The sequence below is a fragment of the Alligator sinensis genome, unplaced genomic scaffold, assembly GCF_000455745.1.
Source record: "Alligator sinensis unplaced genomic scaffold, ASM45574v1 scaffold61_1, whole genome shotgun sequence".
NCBI classification, from domain to species: Eukaryota; Metazoa; Chordata; order Crocodylia; family Alligatoridae; genus Alligator; species Alligator sinensis.
This window is the reverse complement of record NW_005841986.1, coordinates 1,960,443-1,980,562: the sequence shown is the minus strand read 5'-3', so window position 1 is coordinate 1,980,562 and position 20,120 is coordinate 1,960,443. Positions and strand designations below refer to the sequence as shown.

General features: G+C 44.9%; 1 protein-coding gene across 7 annotated transcripts in view; it reads left to right on the top strand.

Annotated features, from left to right (window-relative positions):
* The window catches only part of STN1 (STN1, CST complex subunit), a 54,552-nt gene that overhangs the window by 27,462 nt on the left and 6,970 nt on the right, over positions 1-20,120 (top strand). For 5 of the 7 annotated variants that reach the window (XM_006021294.3, XM_025201186.1, XM_025201183.1 and 2 more), the window contains exons 4-8: positions 2,905-2,976; positions 5,631-5,801; positions 7,071-7,182; positions 10,141-10,294; positions 19,190-19,312. In XM_006021294.3, the coding sequence (XP_006021356.1) occupies positions 2,905-2,976; positions 5,631-5,801; positions 7,071-7,182; positions 10,141-10,294; positions 19,190-19,312 (632 nt within the window). The remainder of the gene's footprint in view (positions 1-2,904; positions 2,977-5,630; positions 5,802-7,070; positions 7,183-10,140; positions 10,295-19,189; positions 19,313-20,120) is intronic. The other 2 variants (XM_014518818.2, XM_025201187.1) reach the window with 2 other exon arrangements.

Here is a 20,120-nt window from a genome sequence, read left to right as displayed (position 1 = left end):
AAGACAGACTACCAATAACTTTAACTCTCTTCTCAGTTTACTCAAGCCATTTTTCATCTGGGCCAAAAAGCCATTCTTTAATGAGACAAGCCTTCCCTTTCTACCTCAGAGCCACAAAATGTTTATGCTTCCACAGGGCACATGGCACTGCCCATACCTATGTGAAGGTGGCCACACGCCCCTGTTTTCTTTCAACTTCAAACATTGTTATTAGTGTGGACACTGTCTGACAAGATTACCTCTTTTCCATGCCCTCACACTTTCCTGCGTGGCTCTCATACTAAGTGTACATCTATACCATCATGTGGAAACAGGCCAGAGTGCAATAGCTTGCACACCTTTGAAATAGAAAGGGTGGGATGGGCACTAAGGAGAACCAGGACCAGTCACTGTTCTGCCACAGATTTCCCACATGACTTTTGGCAAGTAATTTATTGTCTCTGGGCTTCAGTTCCTCATCAGTAGAAGGGAAATAATAGGTCCTGCCTTGCATGTGTTCTGTGAAGATAAATTACTTTAAAGATTGAGACCCTCAGACATCATGGTAATTGGGGCCAAGAAAGATAAGAGACAGAAGGCAAGAGAGAAGAATGATTGAACATCACCTCAGACATTTCACAGTGTGATCTTCCTGCTTTTTTGAAAAGGGCTGAGCAGGTTTGGATGGTGCTGCAACTGAAACGCAGTAGCAGTGCTTACAAAAATATCTGTAGGCAGGTTGGGTGTCCTCACCGTGTTGTCAGCATGCAAACTAAGACTGTGGACAAATATACCTTTCACTGCTTTAAAAGGGAAGGGGGAGCTGCCAGTTAGGACCACACATACCGTGCAATTGTTGCGTCTGCTTCTGTGGTGATACAATTAAGCTAAATCATTGTAGTTTTTACCTTGTTCCCTTCACTTGTATCACTGCAGAATCTGCACAAGTATCTTGTGTTGTAACTGTTTCTATTGGTATGGATGGGTATCAGTACAGTCTGTCTATACCTTAACTCAAGATACCTGTCCAGAGAAGGAAAGAGGAATAACAGTGAAAAGACCTCATGAAGTTAGGTGGGTTTACGGCCTTGTATGTTCGATCAGCATGGCTCTCTGTCAGCCTGTTGTCCTTGTACATCTAACTTGACTCTGTTCAAACAGTTCTTAGTTTAGCTCTCAGGCTACCTGCCAGGCTGCCCCTCCCTGTCCTGTCCTCAGTCTCCTCAGCTGACTCCACCCCTGCAAGTTGCAACTTCTTAGACCATTTCCTGATCCCAGCCCTTGCATCTCTCAGCTAAGCAGGCTTTCTGATTGAGGAAGGCAGGGAGCAAGTGTTGCATCAGCTGGAATGCGTCATTCTGTTCTGTAGTCATCCTCTTTCCTTCTTTTGAAAGTGGCTTACAAAGGATTCCCTCCCTGAAGTACTTCAGTTCTTTCTCTAGTCAAAAGACTTGAAAGTCTCAGCCCTGCATAGGTGAGAAGCAGGATTTGTTTGGTAATCTCTTTCACTGGATCAACTATGTATTTGGAAGAAATTTTGCACAAGCTTTTGGGCACAAAATGTCTTTCCTCCAATCACCAGCAATTGGTACCCTGAGACCAGTCTTGGTTGAAGCATCTTGATACTACCATAACAAAATGATACTCGGCCCAATTCATACTGCAGAGTTCATATGAATTCATAAATGTCTTGATATAATATCTGAAGACCTTCTGTAGCAGTAGGTGAAGCAGTAGGTTTTGCTCGTTGCAGAGAGGAAACCCAACTAACCAAATCGTTGTTTTATTCTAATACAGCAGTTCCTGTATCTATTTAGAACTGCTGAAATATCTGCCTACACAGCGGTTCCTGAGAGGAGTAGCTGTGGGACAAGCAGGCTTACCGTGAAAGCTCTGGAGCTAATGTATGAATGCCACATCTTGACTTGATTATGGGGCTTGTACTATGAGAATATCTTGGACCAGATCAGCAGGGAAACCGGAAGGCGAGACAATGACTTGAAATAAGATCCCTTCAACTTGTCAGACTGTTACAAAACACCTAGGAGTTAGTGCAAGGGCTTTCTGCTTTGGTGCTCTGCTTGGCCCCCCGCAAGCCCCATCAGCCTAGTTCTGATCTGTAGATTCAAGGAAAACTGAAAACACAAAGAATTCAAACTTTGCTTGATTTAAAGACAGGCCCTCCTGGACAGAGGCAGGGAGAGCTAAGGGATCCCTGAAGTTGGTGTGTCTGGAGAGTGGGATCGGGATGAAGTTTCTGCTGAGGAATGGTGGGTCTTTAGGGTAGAGAGAGAGACACGCATTGTGTTGGTGGCTGTAAAATCCTATTCCTCTTCTGCCAGGCTTTGTTGCTCTGGTTGAACAAACATACTTCTCTGTTAACCTCATTTTTTTTTTATATTACACAAGCACTCGGTGGTCTCAAATCCACACTGAGGTTTGTGCTTTGCATGCAAAGACATGGTCCAGGCCCCAAGGAACTTGAAATCCAAAATGTTAAATGGAAGTAATTCTTTCCTATTGCAAATGAGGTTTCATAAGGCCTAATTAACAATGGAGATCCTGGATAAAAAGGGACCTACAAGTGCCAAGTAGCATAATAGGCAGCATTTGTTTCAGTGTTTATAGTTGCTTTTGCTTGTGCTTTAAACAAAACATTTGCAGTGAGGCATATTGTAAGGGATGTGGTGTGGGGGATGCTGTGAAATGAAGAAAAACTAAAGGGAGGTATACTTTTTGGCAGGTGATTCAGAATAAGATCTGAATCACAATATCTAGGGGGAAAATAATAAAAGATCTTGTCCTGTTAGGGCAGAGCCAAAGCACTGCTGATCTAACATGGGCTCTGCTTGTTTGATTTTTCATACCAGAATGCCAAGACCCCTTCCTCCTCCCTGCCATCTAATTATTGCAATTCTCTTACAGTGGATGACAGCACGGGTGTTATTCACTGCCTCTGCTGGAAAAGTCCCAGGGAAGTAGAAAAGCCTTTGTCAGGTAACATACAACTGCACAGTACTTTGCAGCTTTGATTTAATACTTCTGCCTGCATGTTACTTGGATCCGATCATAAATTATCATTCACAGATATGAAAAATACTTAGTAGCATGTCTATAGCCTGTATCGGCCTGGGATGCTGATGCCCTAGCATAGCCTCCCCATAGTGGACTCTCTGTGTCGTTGCCAGTGGTGATGCCAACAAAAACACAGCGCTCATTCTTTCTCTGGGCAGGGTAGTGTTTCAGTTTTACTGTGCAAAGTTGTTCAAAAGATCTTCTTCCTATGTGTCCCTTTTGTGACATCATCTGGTGATGAAATATCCTGGACAGTTGCCAGTTGTTACAACTGCAGTTTCCAAAACTAACCAGTTGACTTCCATATACCAGCTCCATCCTATCCATTTATAGTACAAATAACTTGTCAGTTTATATGGATGTTTTTCTCAAGTTCCTGTATGCATGTGCCATTGACAACTAGCTTGCAAGTAACCTATAATAGATTGAAAATGCAAAGTAAGTAGTTCCAAATGCACCAAGTAGTGACTCATTTCTTGCCAACAAGCAGTAGTGAAATAAGTCATTAATGTCTAGCTTTCTCTCCTAAACAACCCTTTCCCCTTCCTACTCATCCAGCTATTTTACATTTACGAATTCTCAAAGATCAGAAATATGGGGAAAGTCCCTACTTTGCATCGGATCAGGTTCACTTCAGCAGGTTTAGGATCAGGCCTATATCTCTCTTGGTGTCAGTTATACACAAGGAGCAGAATTCTCTGATTATCTAAATGAATTAAGCTCTGTTGAGCTCATATACAACAACAGAGCATATTGTTTTATGTTGTTAAAACAATGATTGCATAAGATGTCCATTGATTATACCTTATCACCAGATTAAATTAAGCTCACAATGTTGAATATGGAAGGTGAATTAAAGTGAAGCTTCATCTGGAGTACTGTGTCCAATTTTGGGCCTCATACTTTAAGAAGTATGTGAATAGATTTGGAACAGTCCAGTGCAGAGCAATAAAATAATTAGGGGCCTGGAAGGCAAGATTTTTAAGAAGAACTAGACTAGAACTGAAAGAACTAGGGTTAGTCTGGAGAAGAGAAGACTGAGGGGGGATTTGGTAATAGTCTTCAAATACATGAAGGCAATTAGAGAGAGGACGGAGATGGGCTTTTCTCTGTGGCCACAGGGTACAAGGACTAGAAACAATGACCTCAAGCTGCAGCAGGGGAAATTGAGGCTGGAGATTAGGAGGAACTTTCTGATTCTGAGGGTGATCAAGCATTAGAACAGGCTATGTAGAGAAGCTGTGGAATCTCCATTCTTGGAAATGTTGAATAGCAGGATAGACAAACACTTGGCTGAGATGGTTTAGTCAGGGACAATCCTGCCTTGAGCACAGGGGCTGAATTAGATGACTTAGTGAAGTCCGTTCCAGCCCTTCTTTCCTGTGATCCTGTGGTCTACTCTATCAAGAGAACAAATGCCAGGGGAGAGAAGAATAATTAAAGCCAAAGGTTCAGGGGAATTTTGACACAATAACAAATGGACATAAACTGTCCAGGAATAAATTCAGGCTGAAAATCATATTTTTAACCATCAGAGGAATGTGGCTCTGGAACAGCCTTCCCATAGGACTAGTGGGGCAAGAAACCTAACTAGCTGTCGGAAGGAACTTGATCACTTTATGGAAGGAATAATATAACAAGGCAGCTCACAGGAGCAAGAACTTGCCTTAAAGAAACCTGCTGGAAAATCAAATCCTATAATGTCAGGTTTTTTAAAAGGGAGCCCTTGTCTGTAGTTTTTGATCAGTAACCCCTTTCCATTTGTAAGATGCACTGTGTTTGGTAAAATCATCAGTCGGAGGTAACAGAAAGACTTTTTCCAGCCTGTTCCAGTCATAGTTGGAGTGTAAAAGCTAATTAGGTTTTAAGTATTAAGGTGTGGGCTTGACTCTTACAGAGCGGTGTTACATAAATGTGGTGTCATTACAGGCACAAAAGCCTTTGACTCATTTCAGAAGACTTGGGCTTTTGTTTTATACAAGGGCTTGATTGACAGCCTGCAACATGCTACCCAACTTACAATCAGTATCTTTTTTTTGATGTTGTGAAGCAGAGTTCAGTGTGTTCATGGTGAAAACTGTAGCTGCTATCTTTCCATCAGGAACCAAGCACCACACCCCCCCCCCCCCCAAAAAAAAAAAATTAGTAAAATGGCACTTTGTGGCTTTGTTTGCTGGGAGCTCCAGTGCACCCTTTTTTGTAAGATGGAGGCTCAGCAAAGGTCTATCTTGAGAATGGTACAAGGAGAGCAGCACTCTTGAGGCCTACTCTATATGACACAACATTTGCTAATAGAACTCCAGTTTTGCGGTAAAACATTGGGTACATCCATGCCAAAAGCCCTTCTTCACTAGCAGAGCCCTCCACCCTGCCAGCAGAGTTACTCCACTTTGACTGAACATAGTAAGACTTCTTCCAACAGAAGGTGTGTGTAGATACTCCTATGCCTTCTGTTGGGTGCTACAGGGCCCTTCGTGCATGCTATCAGCCACCTGATGTCTGCCCTCAGAACCTATGGCAGTGAGTGAGGGGTTTGGTCTAGATACGCCCTATGCTTATCTCTGATCTCCCCACAGCTTTTGCAACTCAGGCAAGCACATCTAGCAGTCTGGCTCTACTTGGACATGTGAAGAAGCTCCAGGAAGTGGTGCATCAGAAAACCAAGCTGGAAATTGGGGATGTTGTCAGAATCAGAGGCCATATGCGGATATACAGAGGGCAGCGAGAAATTCAGACCTCCACCTACTGTGAGTATTCTCCATTGCTATTGAGAGAGAGAGTGTGTGTGTGTGTAGTTTGGTTTTTACACTGAATTTTTTAGAAGATCAGAGTTGGGCAGTAGCATAACTAAGTTGGGGGAGCAGCAGAAGGCACAAGCCCAGGGCACTGACTAGGAAGGGTGCACCAGAATTGCCTCCTGGCAGTCTTTGCCACAGAAAGGGCAGCTCTGCACTGTCCCAGATCTATGGTTACTTTGGCAATATTGGTGGTGATTGTCACAGATTTGGTCTAGGCCTGAACTTTGGACAGACATTTGTGTGGCAGCCTTGCTTTTATCTCATGTTCTACTAAGTTTCTTGATTCTGCATAGTAACTGGATATCTCGGGCACAATTCACAGGTGCAGACCCTGTGTCTTGCAACTCTCTTGGCATTGGGACCCTTCTGTCTGTTGCTGGACACTTGGACCAGTGCCTTCAGTTACTTAGAATAAACCTGATGTGAGCACTAGTTTTGCTGGTTATGGCAACAAAGTAAGGGGACAGTGGTTTAGAAAAAGAATATCTTACATATGCATGTTCTACTCTTCACTGCAAGAGAACTATATATCTAGGGAAAACAATCTCCTGCATGCACTCTCCTTTGGTCCTTTGGTCTGACCTTACCCCTCTAAGAGTTTGGATAAGGCATAAATGTTACTGCAGGGTTGGTGGCACTTCTGTCTCCCCATTAGAATTTCTGTTTCTGATGGTGAAATGATTTGTTTGGTTTGGAGAAACATGTTTTAAAAATCTGTAACTCTTTGGGCCAGAGGAAGGAATGGTAGCTCCCCTCAGCTACATACTCAGGTCTTGGAGGAACAGGCTTTTCTTCCCAGACAAGCTTATCTGAAGAAATAATCTGTTCATGAGTGAAGGCCAAACCAGCTACTGAGCACGTGTTTCACTGGGGGAGGGCCATTTAATGCTGATGGACACTTGGTTGCTTTGTCACACTTTTTTCAAGCAGAGCTGTTCACTTGGTGTGAGATCCCATAGGCTCAGAATGGCTGTTACAAGCAGAATTTGTAACTGGAGCCATTACAACAATTATCTATCTTATCTCTTAAATGCTTTTAGAATTTTGCAGTCTTATAGTGGGATTAGCAACATGACATTATTAAATCAATGGAGAACAAAACTTGTGTTGCTCCTAAAGGAGCTGGTAAGAGAGTTTCATGTTAGTGCATAGGTTACATTGTAGCAGTTCCACCGTGCTAGTCAAAAAAGTTAATATGGGGTTTGTCTCTCCTTGCAGACAAGGTGGATGATCCCATGTACGATGTTCAAATTTCAAGAATGCTGGAACTCCCCTATCTCTACAGGGAAGTTTATGATAAGCACTTCCAAATGCCACAGGAGGCACAGAGGTAAATAGGACACTTGCATCAGTGTTCAGGCTGGGGATGGAATTTTCCCTGTCAATAGCACATTATGATAGTGCTTCAAGGCCAAATAAGAATTGGCTTCATTGTGCAATGCGCTATACAATGCCCAGTATAGGCAGTGCCTACCCCATTGGATGGGGAAAGAGACGTAACACAAAAGCAGAGCGAGTGTGGTAGCAGCAAATATCACATTAGTTAAGTGACTCTTTTTGGGGTGAGTGTTAGTCCTCATTAAATTTGGTTACTAGGACAGACATTGCTACAGAGATTCACATTAAATTGTGAAGTGAAGCATATTGCACAGAATCCTGTTTCATTGGAGAATAGGCTTTAAAAGCAACGGCCCATCCCTTAGCTTAGGGACAGAACTTCAGCCATATCTTTCTGTTAGCCAAATGAAAATATGACTAGTTGCCTCAGACTCGTGGCCTTTTGGGGTAGGAGAGCAAAAAAGAAACTTCAGAGGAAAACTTGCCCCCCAGTCCCATCTCCTCCCCATATTCACATGCACACTTAGGAGAGCTAACTCCTTTCTTCAGAGGATTCATGTCTTTAAGAGGAGTTTGAAAGGGAAGGGGAGCTTATCTATTGTACTGGGATATTCCTAAATGGACAGCCCATAAACCATGAGTTACTGAAAAACCTTGAAGGAAGCAACCATAGAGGGGTCTAGGTATTCTACTTCAGCAAGTGAAGAAGAGCCATACCTTTGTAACACCAAAGGATTGATTACAGCTCACCTGGAAGAATCTTAATTGCCATGAAACTCTGACTGTGCATGCTGGGTTACATGCATTGTCATCTTACAATGTCTAAGGTTCTACCTGTATTAAAATGTTGCTTAGTACAGCCCAGTGGAAGTTATGCACGTACCAAATGAGCACTTGGAAAGCAGTTATTTTGAAAATGAGTGAAGGGTCATAGCGGACAGGGAAATGAATCAGAGCTCCCACTGGTGAAACAGAGTACTGAGTAGGAGTGGGTAGGTGATTTTTTTACCTCCAAATATGAATCATAGAATCATAGAAAATTATGGTCATATGGCACCATTGAGAGCAATCTTGGAATACTGGTTCCAGTTTTGTCTATATCTTTTGTTTTTTGTTTATTTTGTTAAACATTGACACAAATTAGTGAGAATATAGAAATGAGCCATTAAAATAATCAAAGGGCTGGAAACAATGCCTTAAAGCAGATGTCAAACTCATTGGGTTCAGGGGGCTGGATGAGTAGCTTGGGGCTGGTCCATGGGTTGGATGAGCAGGATGGGGCTGGTCTGCAAGACTGGTCCCGTGGACTGCCCCTGTACTAGATCCAGTGTGCAGGACTAGTCTGGTGCAAGTGCTACAAGCACCCCAGATGGCTCTGTGTCGTGCGTACTCTGGATCTAACCCCATGTGCTTCAGGGAGCATGTGCTGGGTCCGTTGTGCATGCCGCACGGAATGCATGGGTCCAGTCCAAGACCCATGGGTGATACAGTGGACCAGATGATAGGGCTTCATGGGCCGTATCTTTGACACCCTTTCCTTAAAAAGAGGACCTAAAGGAGCTCTCTGTCTTCCACTTATTAAAAGCGATCAAGAAAGGATTTGTTCTTGGTGTGCAAGTACTTCCATGGTGGGAAAATACAGGATCAAGAAGGTGCTTACATCTAGTAGAGGCAGGTATAAGAAAAACCAGTGGCTAGAAGCTTACATCAGGGCAATTCAAATTCAGTACTTTTTTTTTCCCTCCAACCTCCATGGGTAATTAACCACTGGAACAAATAAACTTGGGGAAGTGATGATTTATCCATTGCCGGAGGTCTTCAGGCCAGGACTGGATGCTGTGCTGTTCAGGAAATGTGCTCTGTATCCAAATGCAAATTAATGGAGCCAGATTAGAGTCATTTGGGTGAAACACAATGGATGGTGAAATACAGGAGGTCAAACTAAAATATCTCTTTAGCCTTAAACCCTAACCTTCACTAGCTTGTGATTGACCTAGATCTGCCTAGAAACAAAAGCTTATGCCATTAGAATGGAAGAAGCTTGCCTTTCTGCAAAGGTATCCTTTAGTTTCTAAATATTGTTGGCCCTAGAGCAGATTTTTAGAACTGTCACTGTACAGGACAGGTATGAGTTAAGTGTTGATGTTCTTATTTTAGGTATGGGAATATTTGAAGGTGTAGTGGGGAGATTCTTTTGGGAGCGATAGGAGGGCAACCAACTACTTTATAAAGATTCTCACAAGTGTTAGTTGTTGGTGCCCGGGAAAATGCAGAGTGCAGTGAGGGAGTCATAGATGTAGAATGAAACCAATTCACTACGTGAGATTTATGACTCTTGAGCATAATACAGTTTCAGAAACAGGTCCTTACGTAACTAGCCTGATTGCAAAAGTGCTGTATGTCTTATAGTTCCCACTGACTGCAGAATGCCAAGAATTCACCTCTCCAGTAGGATGAGATGAGGTTCTTGATATGATTGGGTGTGAAACAGCAGATCTTAATTATGACTTCAGTTCTAACTTCTTGAAAGTCTGACTTCAGTGCTGGCTGAAACACATGGATGCTTGGCACAGGTGAAAATTACCCCACCTATTTAGGAGTGTAATTTTTTTTTTCAAAAGTACCCAAGGGTAATACCTAAGGTGATGCATACCAAGATGTTCTGTCTGTGCTAGCTCCTGAACCAGGACTGATATTGCTCTGCTGCACTAAGAGGACATCACTTAGCTGCACAAACTTGGCTTTATCACTGCTGGTTCATAGTTGTAGTGCAGTGGGCCTTGGCATCACACTGTTTGGTGCCCTATGGATGGGCCTATTCTGAGCCGGATACGCAAGTCCCATCAGTCTCCACTCTTGAAAAGCCTATGTCTGGGAGCCTGTTTTTGAAAAGCTTGACTGCATGCTTGTTTTGCCTTGTGATATCTTCCCATGTTTTTTATCCTCATAGTGACCCAAACTTTTCAATGGATATGTTCATTGAGAAAGTGAAAGACTTCCTAGTGAAGAACAGAATCCAGACCTTTTATCCACAGGAGCTGGAAACGGTTAAGTCTTTGGTGTCACTAGCCAGTGAGCCAGCACCCAGTACCAGCCTGCAGCAGGTGAGTGCATGTACTGCTAGCTTCTGAGCATTCAGCTGGTTAAAATAATGCTTCTCACATGCTATCAGATGCATGTATGTTAAAATTGCCTGGCTTTTGGCTCTTCTTTAGGCACCTAAATGCTGATTTCTGATCTTTAGGTATAGACATGAATTATTTACAGGGTCTGAGAAGCTCTGTCTCATGTCACTTGAGCTGTTCAGTACTTGAGAAAAGCACAGGTTAAGAATCTTTCATTGGGAATAACCAGTGCTGGCTGCAGGAGTGCACAGATAATGTCTACATTCAACCTCTGACCTGCCCAGATATGTGGCAGCAGTGAGGGAGAGCTCTTGAAGACACAGCAACAGTTTGTGGGCTAGGTCTGAGGAGTTCTGAACTTGGTCAGGGAAAGATGATTGAAACCCAGTGCATTATCACTGGCCTAAACTTAGAAAAGAAGTTGTAATGAGTGAGTGGACATCTGTTCCTCATTACAAACCCATCTTGTGGGACATCTCCAGTTGTGGGGATCAGAGGCTTAGCTCTAATTGGAATCAGAACTGGACATAAAGCCACTGTCTGTTTGAGAAATGGGATGTGTTTTAGCATGCTAGTGTGGCCTCTGCTTCTCATTCCAGGGCTGATGAAATGAAGCGTGTTTTTTTTTCTGGGGTTCTAATATGCAGAGACTATTACTTTTTTAATAAAAATAACTGTCCAGATTCTCCACTAGTGTAAACTGGCCTATCTCTGATAAAGTTAATAGAGTTATGCTAACTTACATCAACTGGGGGGTTTGGTTTATACACACCTATAATTTTAAGTACTCAGGTATGTTACTAATGACAGCTGAGATCATTAAAGTGGAGTGTTATAACTGATTCTTTTTTTTCCCCCTTAATTTTTTTGGTTTTCACTATCCCTCGAGGAGAAAATGCATGCCAGCTGGTTTCAAGGCTTGACTGTGATGTACCAGCAAAACATCATGGCTGCTTATAGATGTGAAAACCCCGCCTCAGCACTTCACTTTAAGCTCAGTGTGCCCCTGCCCTGAACACAGTGCGTGCCTAGAAAAGGTATTGCATTAGTGTGACCTGGCTCACCCAACATCTGTATAGATTGCTTGCTTCAAGGGGTCTTTTTGGCACTTTTATGTAATAGCTGATTGAAAAAAGCACCAAAAAACCCCACTAAAGTGCCCGATCTACACAGACACTGGGGAGCTGGGTTGAACTAACATGTGACCTCTTCCAGTAAAGCGCTGGTTTTTTAAAATTTTGTTTTCAACATCTGTCAGCAGTCTTTGTATCCAGATTATAAATCTTTAAAAAATTCTAGTTGAATGAATTAAAACAATATGAATAGGATTATTTTTCCTTTTGGCTTTGGTAAACTGCTTCCTAGTGGTTGCTTCCTGGTCACCATTTATTTTCCTTTCCTCTTCTCAGTAAAGACGTTTTGTTATATTTCAAAGCAAACAAGCACAGATTTTGACAGAAGCCCTGCTGTTGTGCAGTAGAGAAACACAGTACAAAACATGAAACACAGGCACTGGGATAAACTTTTTCCTCCCCCCAAACTAGCTAAAAATAAAGGATTCAAGCTAAGAGTCTGTAAACAGTCTGGGTTATAGAAAGGCATGATCACTTTAACTAAGTTTGAGTGCTAAATGGTAGTGTTCATAGGACTCCTGGCATTCATGGGATACATTGTTCTTTTCCCTGGAGGGCTTTGTAAATCATCTTTTCTGTGTATACTGCACCCAGCACAATGGATCCCAGTTTATCATATAAAATCTGTTGCTGCTGCCCCTGATGCAAGTGACTTTTACAGATCCCAGGAAATTGCACACCTCTGCAATCCTTCAGGAATTGCACTTGCTCCATGATGCCTATTGCTTTTAATCCACCTGGAAGTATTGTATTTTGTTAGTATCTGCAGCTTTTCCATGATATGCACCTCTTCAGACCACCTCTCAGTAATATCCTTGGAATGCATTTTATTGTCCATTTCAGTCATTTCCAACCACAGTTTTTGCATAGCCTACAAAGGGCTCAGTTCACTGCTTGGTCCTAGACACACAGGGCATCCGTACATGTGCCTGATGCCTGCTCCGACACATTCTAATTAGAGCATGTCAGAGCAGACTTGATTAATTGAGACTGCTGCAGTGTGCTAATTAGCACGCTCCAGCAGCCTTGGCATCACGTGTATTGAGGGTCTTTGTGGTTCAAAATGGCGGCAGGACTGTTTTAACTTAAGCTTGTTGAACAAACTTTTGTTAACGTGCCCCCACCACCATTTTGAAGCACAGGATGCTAAATATACTAGATGCTGCGGGCATTTTAATTAAAGTGGCTCCCAAGAACGGCTCCAATCAAAGTGCCGTCCCGCCCCTCACCATTCTGGAGCACATGTAAAGATGCTCATAAAGTCCATTGGCTCTGGGATCTTGATTGTCCTGCCTCTTGTGTTGTCTTCTACACAGTGCCAACTCCATGTGAGGCTCTAAGTCAGGATGGTAACATGCTATGTTATCCATACTTGGCTCTGGTGTGAATGGCCATACCAGCGGCAGGACAAGAAAGATTTGGGCTTAGTATTTAAGTCTGCAGCTGAAGGATGATGCAGGAAGCCTGAAGAACAAGCCTCCCAAGCGCATCCTGATGAATGGTGTTTGCTTACTTTTTGCACTTAGCTCAGACACTAAAAACTTGGTTTCGTTCTCATAGTATCGTAGAGATTAGGGTTGGAAGGGACCTAAACAGATCATTAGGTTTGACCCCCTGCCCCGGGCAGGAACGGGTACCGTGGTCATATCACCCCGGCCAAATATCTGTCCAGCCTCCTCTTGAAGACCCCCAAGGTAGGAGAGAGCACCACCTTACTTGGAAGCCCATTCCAGAGCCTGGCAGTCCTAACTGTAAAGTAATGTGTCCTGATGTCCAGCCTGAACCTTCTCTCTATTTGTGGCCATCATTCCTAGTAACCTTGGGTGGTGCCCAGGGGAACAGAACCTCCCCCAATTCCCACAGGTCCCCCCCACCGGTGAGTTTATAGACAGTCACCAGATCCCCTCTCAGCCTTCTCTTGTGGAGGCTGAATAGGTTCAGGCCCTTTAGCCTCTCTCCGTATGGCCTGCCCAGCTGCCTGTTGACCATGCGAGTGGCCCTCCTCTGGACCCTCTCAGTGCTAGCCACATCCCTCTTGAAGTGCATTGCCCAGAACTGGACACAGTACTCCAACTGTGGCTATAAATTTTGGTTTATAATTTGTTTCCTTTTCTGGTCCTCATGCTCTAGCCTGAGGATAGCCAACCTGCAGTGCACATGTCACAAGTGGCACAGTGTGGCAGTGCATGTGGCACGTGGTAGATCAGGGAGGGGACAGACAGCACAGCAGGAGATAGGCCAAGAAGCAGAAAGCAAACAACAGATGGGGCAGGGAGCAGAAAGCAGAGCAGCAGATTGGGCAGGGGAAGGGGATTGGAGTGCCAATTAAGGAGGATGTGGGGTTACTTTGTGGGTTTGCCTGCCAAAAAAGTTTACCCCTGGTGGTCTAGCACAAAGTTGTAACCCTTTGGATTTCATACACTGCAGGAGTTAATAACAAGCAAATCTTTTGGGTAAAGAACACTTTTTAACAAATGGATACTTCCTCCCCATAAAAACGATGTCCTTTCTGGTCTCAAGCTGTCTCGCATCCCCCATCTTTTGCTGAAACAAATGGCTTTCGGGCATAGAGAAGATAAATACTGCAGTGCTGATTACGAACAAACATTGTATTTGATGTGAGAACAAGCATTTGGTTCCTTTTTGAACAGAAACAATTTATATACCTTGATCCATCTAGTTCCTGAACTGGAGTAAATAGAACCTTGCTGTGGCTTAGAAGCGAACAACCACTGTCTTATTGTGCCCTGTGGCTTAGCTTGCTGTGTTAAACAGCTTTTTTATCCACTTCCTCCATCATGAAGCTAAACAGCATACTATTTTAATAACATCCGTTCCACTTGGTAGTATATCACTAGTTTGGACATATCATTTGGGGTTGTGCTTTCCAGACTGCTGAATATAATCCCAAAGTCAGCAATGACAAATAGAGTAGGGAATTTAAAATGCTGTTTATATTTACTATGGGCTTGGGGTTTTTAATATTCTTCTTCATTCATCGTTGTTGTTTTGGCTTTTCAACATATATCTGCTGCCTGCTGTTTAGACAGTACTGCAAAATAGATTACTTGCCAGTCATAAAGTCTTGTAAGAGTGACTCCTCAACAGGTGTTACCTGTTCAAAGTGAAAGCTCAGTCACATGTAAACCTTTCTTTGCTTTTCACATGAATAATACTGTGTATGTGGTTATACCACTTTGCCACCCCCTGGGTATCTTGTGACTCATGATGAGCCAATAATTATGTGCCTTCAACACTCCAGGCAGAGAGAGTGATTCTTGCACCACTCCTCTCCTTAACCTATTGTTGATTGAAATCGGTTTTGTTTTTTGGTTCGTTTGTTTTTTAAGGTATAAAATGAGAGTACTTGGCTGTGCAAGTCTCAGCCTGTTGTGCAGTGTGAGGCCCTTTCAGCATAGAGGATGCAATTAAAATACAGAATTGACAGTTTGGACATGTGGATTATATTGTAAGCTCTGCCAGTTATTCCACAAGTAAAACCCTGGGGAAGTCATTATTCAACCTTTGCCTTTTTCTTTTTCTCCCTATTGTTACCCTTATGGGCAGAGTGGGGATACTAGCTTACTTTTACAAACATGACTAGTGGTGTTTTTCCCCCTTGAGTACTTCCAGTTTTGGAGCATACAGGTTGAATTGTCCTGAAGAGCCTCAGTTTTTTGTGTTGTTTTTTTTTTAAAGCTCTCATGTCCTTAGCATTTTTACTTTGTTGGAGTTGTGTCTCCTTAAGACAGGGGTGGGCAGTTATTTTGGCTGGAGGGCCACTTTGGGAGTTTTAGTGAGCTGCCGCAGGCCGGATCAGCACCTTCCCTGCCACCACAGCTCACCAAAGCTCCCTAATTCACCCCCTTGCAGCTGGGATGGGACTGTGGCCAGGCAGGAAGCAGCATCCGAGACCAGGACAGACAGGCAGAGCCAGAGCCAAGGCTGGGATTGGGATTGAGGGGCAGTAACAGTGCAGGGCCAGGACAGAGTTGCAATTCACTGCCCGCACACCCCTGCAAAGGGCACTGGTTCTATCTGCGCCACACCCATGACCTAGGGCAGGACCCACGTGAGCTGGGTGCACAGCCGGGCAGCTGGGATGAGGCCATGGGCAGGCAGGGAGCCATATTGGGAGTGGGACTGCTGGGCAGGGCCATGGTCAGGGGTGGGATTGGGATTGCAGGGCAGTGAAGGTGCAGGGCCACAGCCAGGGCAGAGCCATGATCCACTACCTGCACACCCCTGCCTGCGGACCTGGTGCCAGTCCCAGCCCCACACTATCACCACCCCAAGATCCTGGACCTGGCTCCGGATGCATTTCCCCACCCACCCACAGACCCATCCCATCTGCTCGCTGAGTGTACCCTGCCTACGTGCAGGTCCTGGTCGGTCTCAGTGGAGACTGTGGGATTGTGGGGCAGTGATAGTGCAGGGCCGGTGCCTGGGCAGAGTTGTGAACTGCTGCCCACGTGCCCCTGCAAGGGGTGCCAGTTCCATGGGCAGGGGCATGCAGGGAGCAGATTGCAGCTGTGCTCTGGCCCTGGCCCCACACTGTCACTGCCCTGTTCCTGATCTTCAGCCTCGCCTGCCCATCCCAATCTCAGACATGGCTCCCCAGCTGTCCATGGCCTCATCCGAGCCACTTGGCTGTGCGCTCTGCCCCTGCAGGTCCTGCCCCCAGTGGTAGGGGTGTGGTGGATGGGCCGGGGTTCCCTGGCAGTAGGGCTGGGGCTGGCAGCAGTAGCCAGAAGGAGCCACCACTGGGACTGCTGGGAAACAGAGTCCAGCTGCTGCACCACCCTAGCCCTGCTGCGCACTGAGGGGCGGCAGGATCAGTGTCATGCACCACAGTCCAGGCTGCCCCCTGTGCCTGAGCTGGCTGAGGCCCAGGGACCTGCTCCAGGCTAGACAAAATGGCTTGATGGGCCAGATCTGGCCCACGGGCTGTATTTTGCCCACCTTTGCCTTAAGCTGAAGAACCCAGAAGCTAGTCACTTCAAAAACTAAGGCAGTACTCTTGCCTGTCTCCTGAAAAGTTCTGGCCTGTAACTAATAAAATTCTTCTCTGCTGTTTTGCATCAGGCTCTAGATCATTAATGCTCACAGAGTGCTTTTTCATTGCCGACAGGAAGCCCTATAAAAAGCAAAGGATGAGTAGACAAGCCTTCTCACAGGGCTTCACAGCCACCTTTTAACCTGTCCAGTGTCCAAGCCGTCCGCCTCCGGGGGGAATAGGAGCAGGGGAGTAACATCCCATAGAGTTACCAGCCCACAGACTGCTGGTCTTCATTATCCATTTGAATTGGAGCCTGGTACCAAAGAGAACTCCATTTTTACTTTGAAGATCTTCACCTGGTGGCTACATCAGCTACGCAGTCCAGTACCAGTTGGTGTATGGTCATTGTAACAGGGACAGGCATAGAGTGGTTAGAGCGTTCTTTGGAGGGCTTCATCACGCACTCCTTTGGAGGCTTGTTGCAGCAGAGTGGTGTGAAAGGAGGTGCAGCTTGGCATAGGAGAGAGGGGCGAGGAGAGGCTTCTGAGTGGCATGTAGGAGGAACACCCAGGGGGGGTGGTTTTAGGGAACATGTTGAAAGTGAAATCCCTTGGTCCTATGGGAGACTGAAAGGGCTGGGGCGGGTATTGCAGGAGAGATGCCTGGCAAAGATGTCATGGATGAGCTGAAAGGGCACAAAGAGAAGGAAATTGCTTTGGTGAAGAAAACTACCAAACCATGCCCTGCCTGCAGGGTTGGGGAGGCAGAGGTGTATTCTGGGCCATGCTGTAGAGACACCTGGCTGGTTCTTGATGCCAATGCCCCTGCTGCCACCAAAGTCTCCTGTGCCTATGGCAGGGGCAGGAATCCTCCCTGCCCCGTGGAGCGCTATTGTTGCGAGGCTGCTGCACCCGAGCTTGGGGGTGGTGCGCCAAGGAGGCACTGATAAGGGGGAGCTGCTGGCTTGTTTTCTGACTCCAAAGCTTGCTTCTATTTGTTTACTCGCACACCGTCAGTCTCGCCGCGTACATCCTTAGCAATTCCCTTTCAATATCCATCCAGGCTGAGCCATGTGTCAGCTCATGCGGAGCTGGTTCTTAATTATCTCCCTCCGCTGACAGGATCTCTGCATTAGACCAAACCGAATAATTATTGTGCTCCTTTGGAGATATTTTTGCCTCTCTTTTTGATTCCCTGCTTCTTTGCTTTCACATTAAAAATTGATCAGAGTCTTGAGCAGTAACGGCTCTGCCAGCAGTTTTTCCTCTCGCTGGAGGTTTATGCCAACATTTGCGCTAGGAGGAGGGCAAGGGCTCTTTGGCATCTCAGAGCAGGCTGTGTTTTCCTGTGAGAACCCTAATATTTGCCCAGGCCTTTCCCATTTACCTCACAAATCCCTCCATTGATTTCAGAACTTGTGGCAGGGGATATCTTTTATTAAACCAATTAGATATTTGCAAAAACTATTTTCATTTGCAAACTTTTGGGCACATTCAACCTTCCTCAGGCATAGGAGAATGCAAAGATTGTAACATTTCTCCTTGGTGGAAATGAAAATTCACCTAGAGTGAGTGTGCCAGAAGTTTGCAAATAAAAAAAAAAAAATGTATATTTTTTTGCAACTATCTAGTTGGTTTAATAAAAGAGATCACCTCTGTCATGAGTTCTGAGTCCTTTTGCCTGTAGATCAATATGGCTACAACCTGTATCCATTGATTTTGCACACACAAGGTGCTCCAGGTGCTTCCTCGGTTGGCCAGAAGAGTCACTATTGAGAGGCGCTTGCTTTGCCCTGCTCTCCAAAGAGGAAATTGCAGCACCAAAGCTGGTGCTCCCAGCAGCCAGGGAGTAAAAAAGAGGGGGCTAGAGTGAGAGGGTAGGGTGTGAGGTAGCATGGAATGAGTGGAGAAGATTAGGTCATGATCTTGCCCTCACCAACCCATGCAACCCTTACCTTAACTTCTTCCTCTGCTATTTGTTACCTTCCATTTCATTCCAGCTTAGCTTTGCCCTGCTTTTCCTGGCTTTCTTGCTTCATGCCTTTCCCTTCTTCCCCCTTTTTTCCTAAGTCGTACCTATACTTCCTTGCATGTGCAGCACACACCCCTCCATGCTCATGCCTTTCACTCCACAGGATCCTCCTCGCTTACCTCTTTTTGCTCTTGGGTCACTTTTCTCCAAGGCAGACCCCTTTTCCCAAACTTCCCTTTAAAAATTATGTTTTTACTTCCTTCACACCTTCCAATTTTTCCTCCCAGAGCCCTGGTTTTTTTAGGCATCTTTCTCCCTTCATTTTCCTCTCATGTAATCAGTGTTTCCCTCTCTTGTAATATTGCTTCCCTCAGCCCTGGCTGCAGCTCTTGGATCAGGTAAAGACATTCAATCTGAGCTGCCTCCCCTTTTTAAGTGTATATTTCTAATTAGCCAAATAATCAAATACTCTGTAAGCTGTAGAGCAGTCATGTGAGTTGCATCATTTGAAAAGAAGAAAGAGGCCTCTATGTGGCAGCCATTTCAGAAAATATAAGGGAGGCAGTAAGTGACTGGGGCGTTTCTTTTCATAACAGCAAAGACTTGAGCGTCTCCTACTTCCTACAAGCCTGAGATTTTAATGAGGTGATCTGTGCATTTTTGACCTGACGAAAATATCTGTCTTAATACTGGGTGAAATCCTGGCCCCTGTTAAGCTGACTTCAGTAAGGCCTGGATTTTACACTTTCCATGTTCCTTTCTCTCACCCAGGTGGATTCAGAAAACGAACCCCGCTCCAAGCTGATTCACAGTGCATTCAAGGAAGCAATAAAGGTGCTGCAGAACAAAGGTGTCATTTTCCTGAAATCAAAATGTTCCAGAGACTTGTATCACGTAAGGAAATGAGCTGCACATGGGTGGATCTAGAACTTTGAAACGGGGGGTGCAGATGGCAAGGTGCATCATCACATACAAAATGACACCTTTTTCTCCAGTTAAAAAGAAACTAGAAGGTTTACTAATATGCTATGGGCCTAGGGCTATATTATTCAGTTTAAGATTGAAGCAAAAACAAATGTAACTTCATTGGGATGAGTTGAAAACAGTCTGCAGGGCTGTGAAATAGGAGGTTTATTACCAGGAGCAACTAAGAGACAGGAGAATGGAGAACAAACAATAATTTGACTGGTGGAACATCAGAGACGAGAGGGTCGTTAACACCCGTGGGATGAAGCATTTAGACGGGATCAGGTGTTAATGAGCTATGAAGTGAAGTGATCCCCCCCCCCCCCCCAGCACTGCCTGACTAGAAATGTTGCTGCCACTGCCAGGCAGTTGGTTTTAATCTTTTGGTGGACTGGGAATCAAAGTGGGATGTGTGTGCACCCCCCTTGGATCTGCCTGTGAAGCTGTGCTTGGGAAGATGTGTAGCTGGATGCTATGATTGTACTACCAGCAGGAAGCACTCTGGAGTGTGGCTGTGTAGTGTAGCCCCAGAAGCGGCAAGATAGTTTCAAAAGGGGAAGGTTGGTTTAATAGGGTCAATCTGTATGCTCAGGAAGCATCATAGGTGCTCATCACCAGTGCAGCTGCAGTAGGTGTACTGTTGTGTGTGTGTGTGTGCGTGTACATTTGTGAGAGCATTAGCTGTACAGCTGCTGCCTCTGTCTGGTGGCCAGTGGCAATCAACTCCATACTCCTT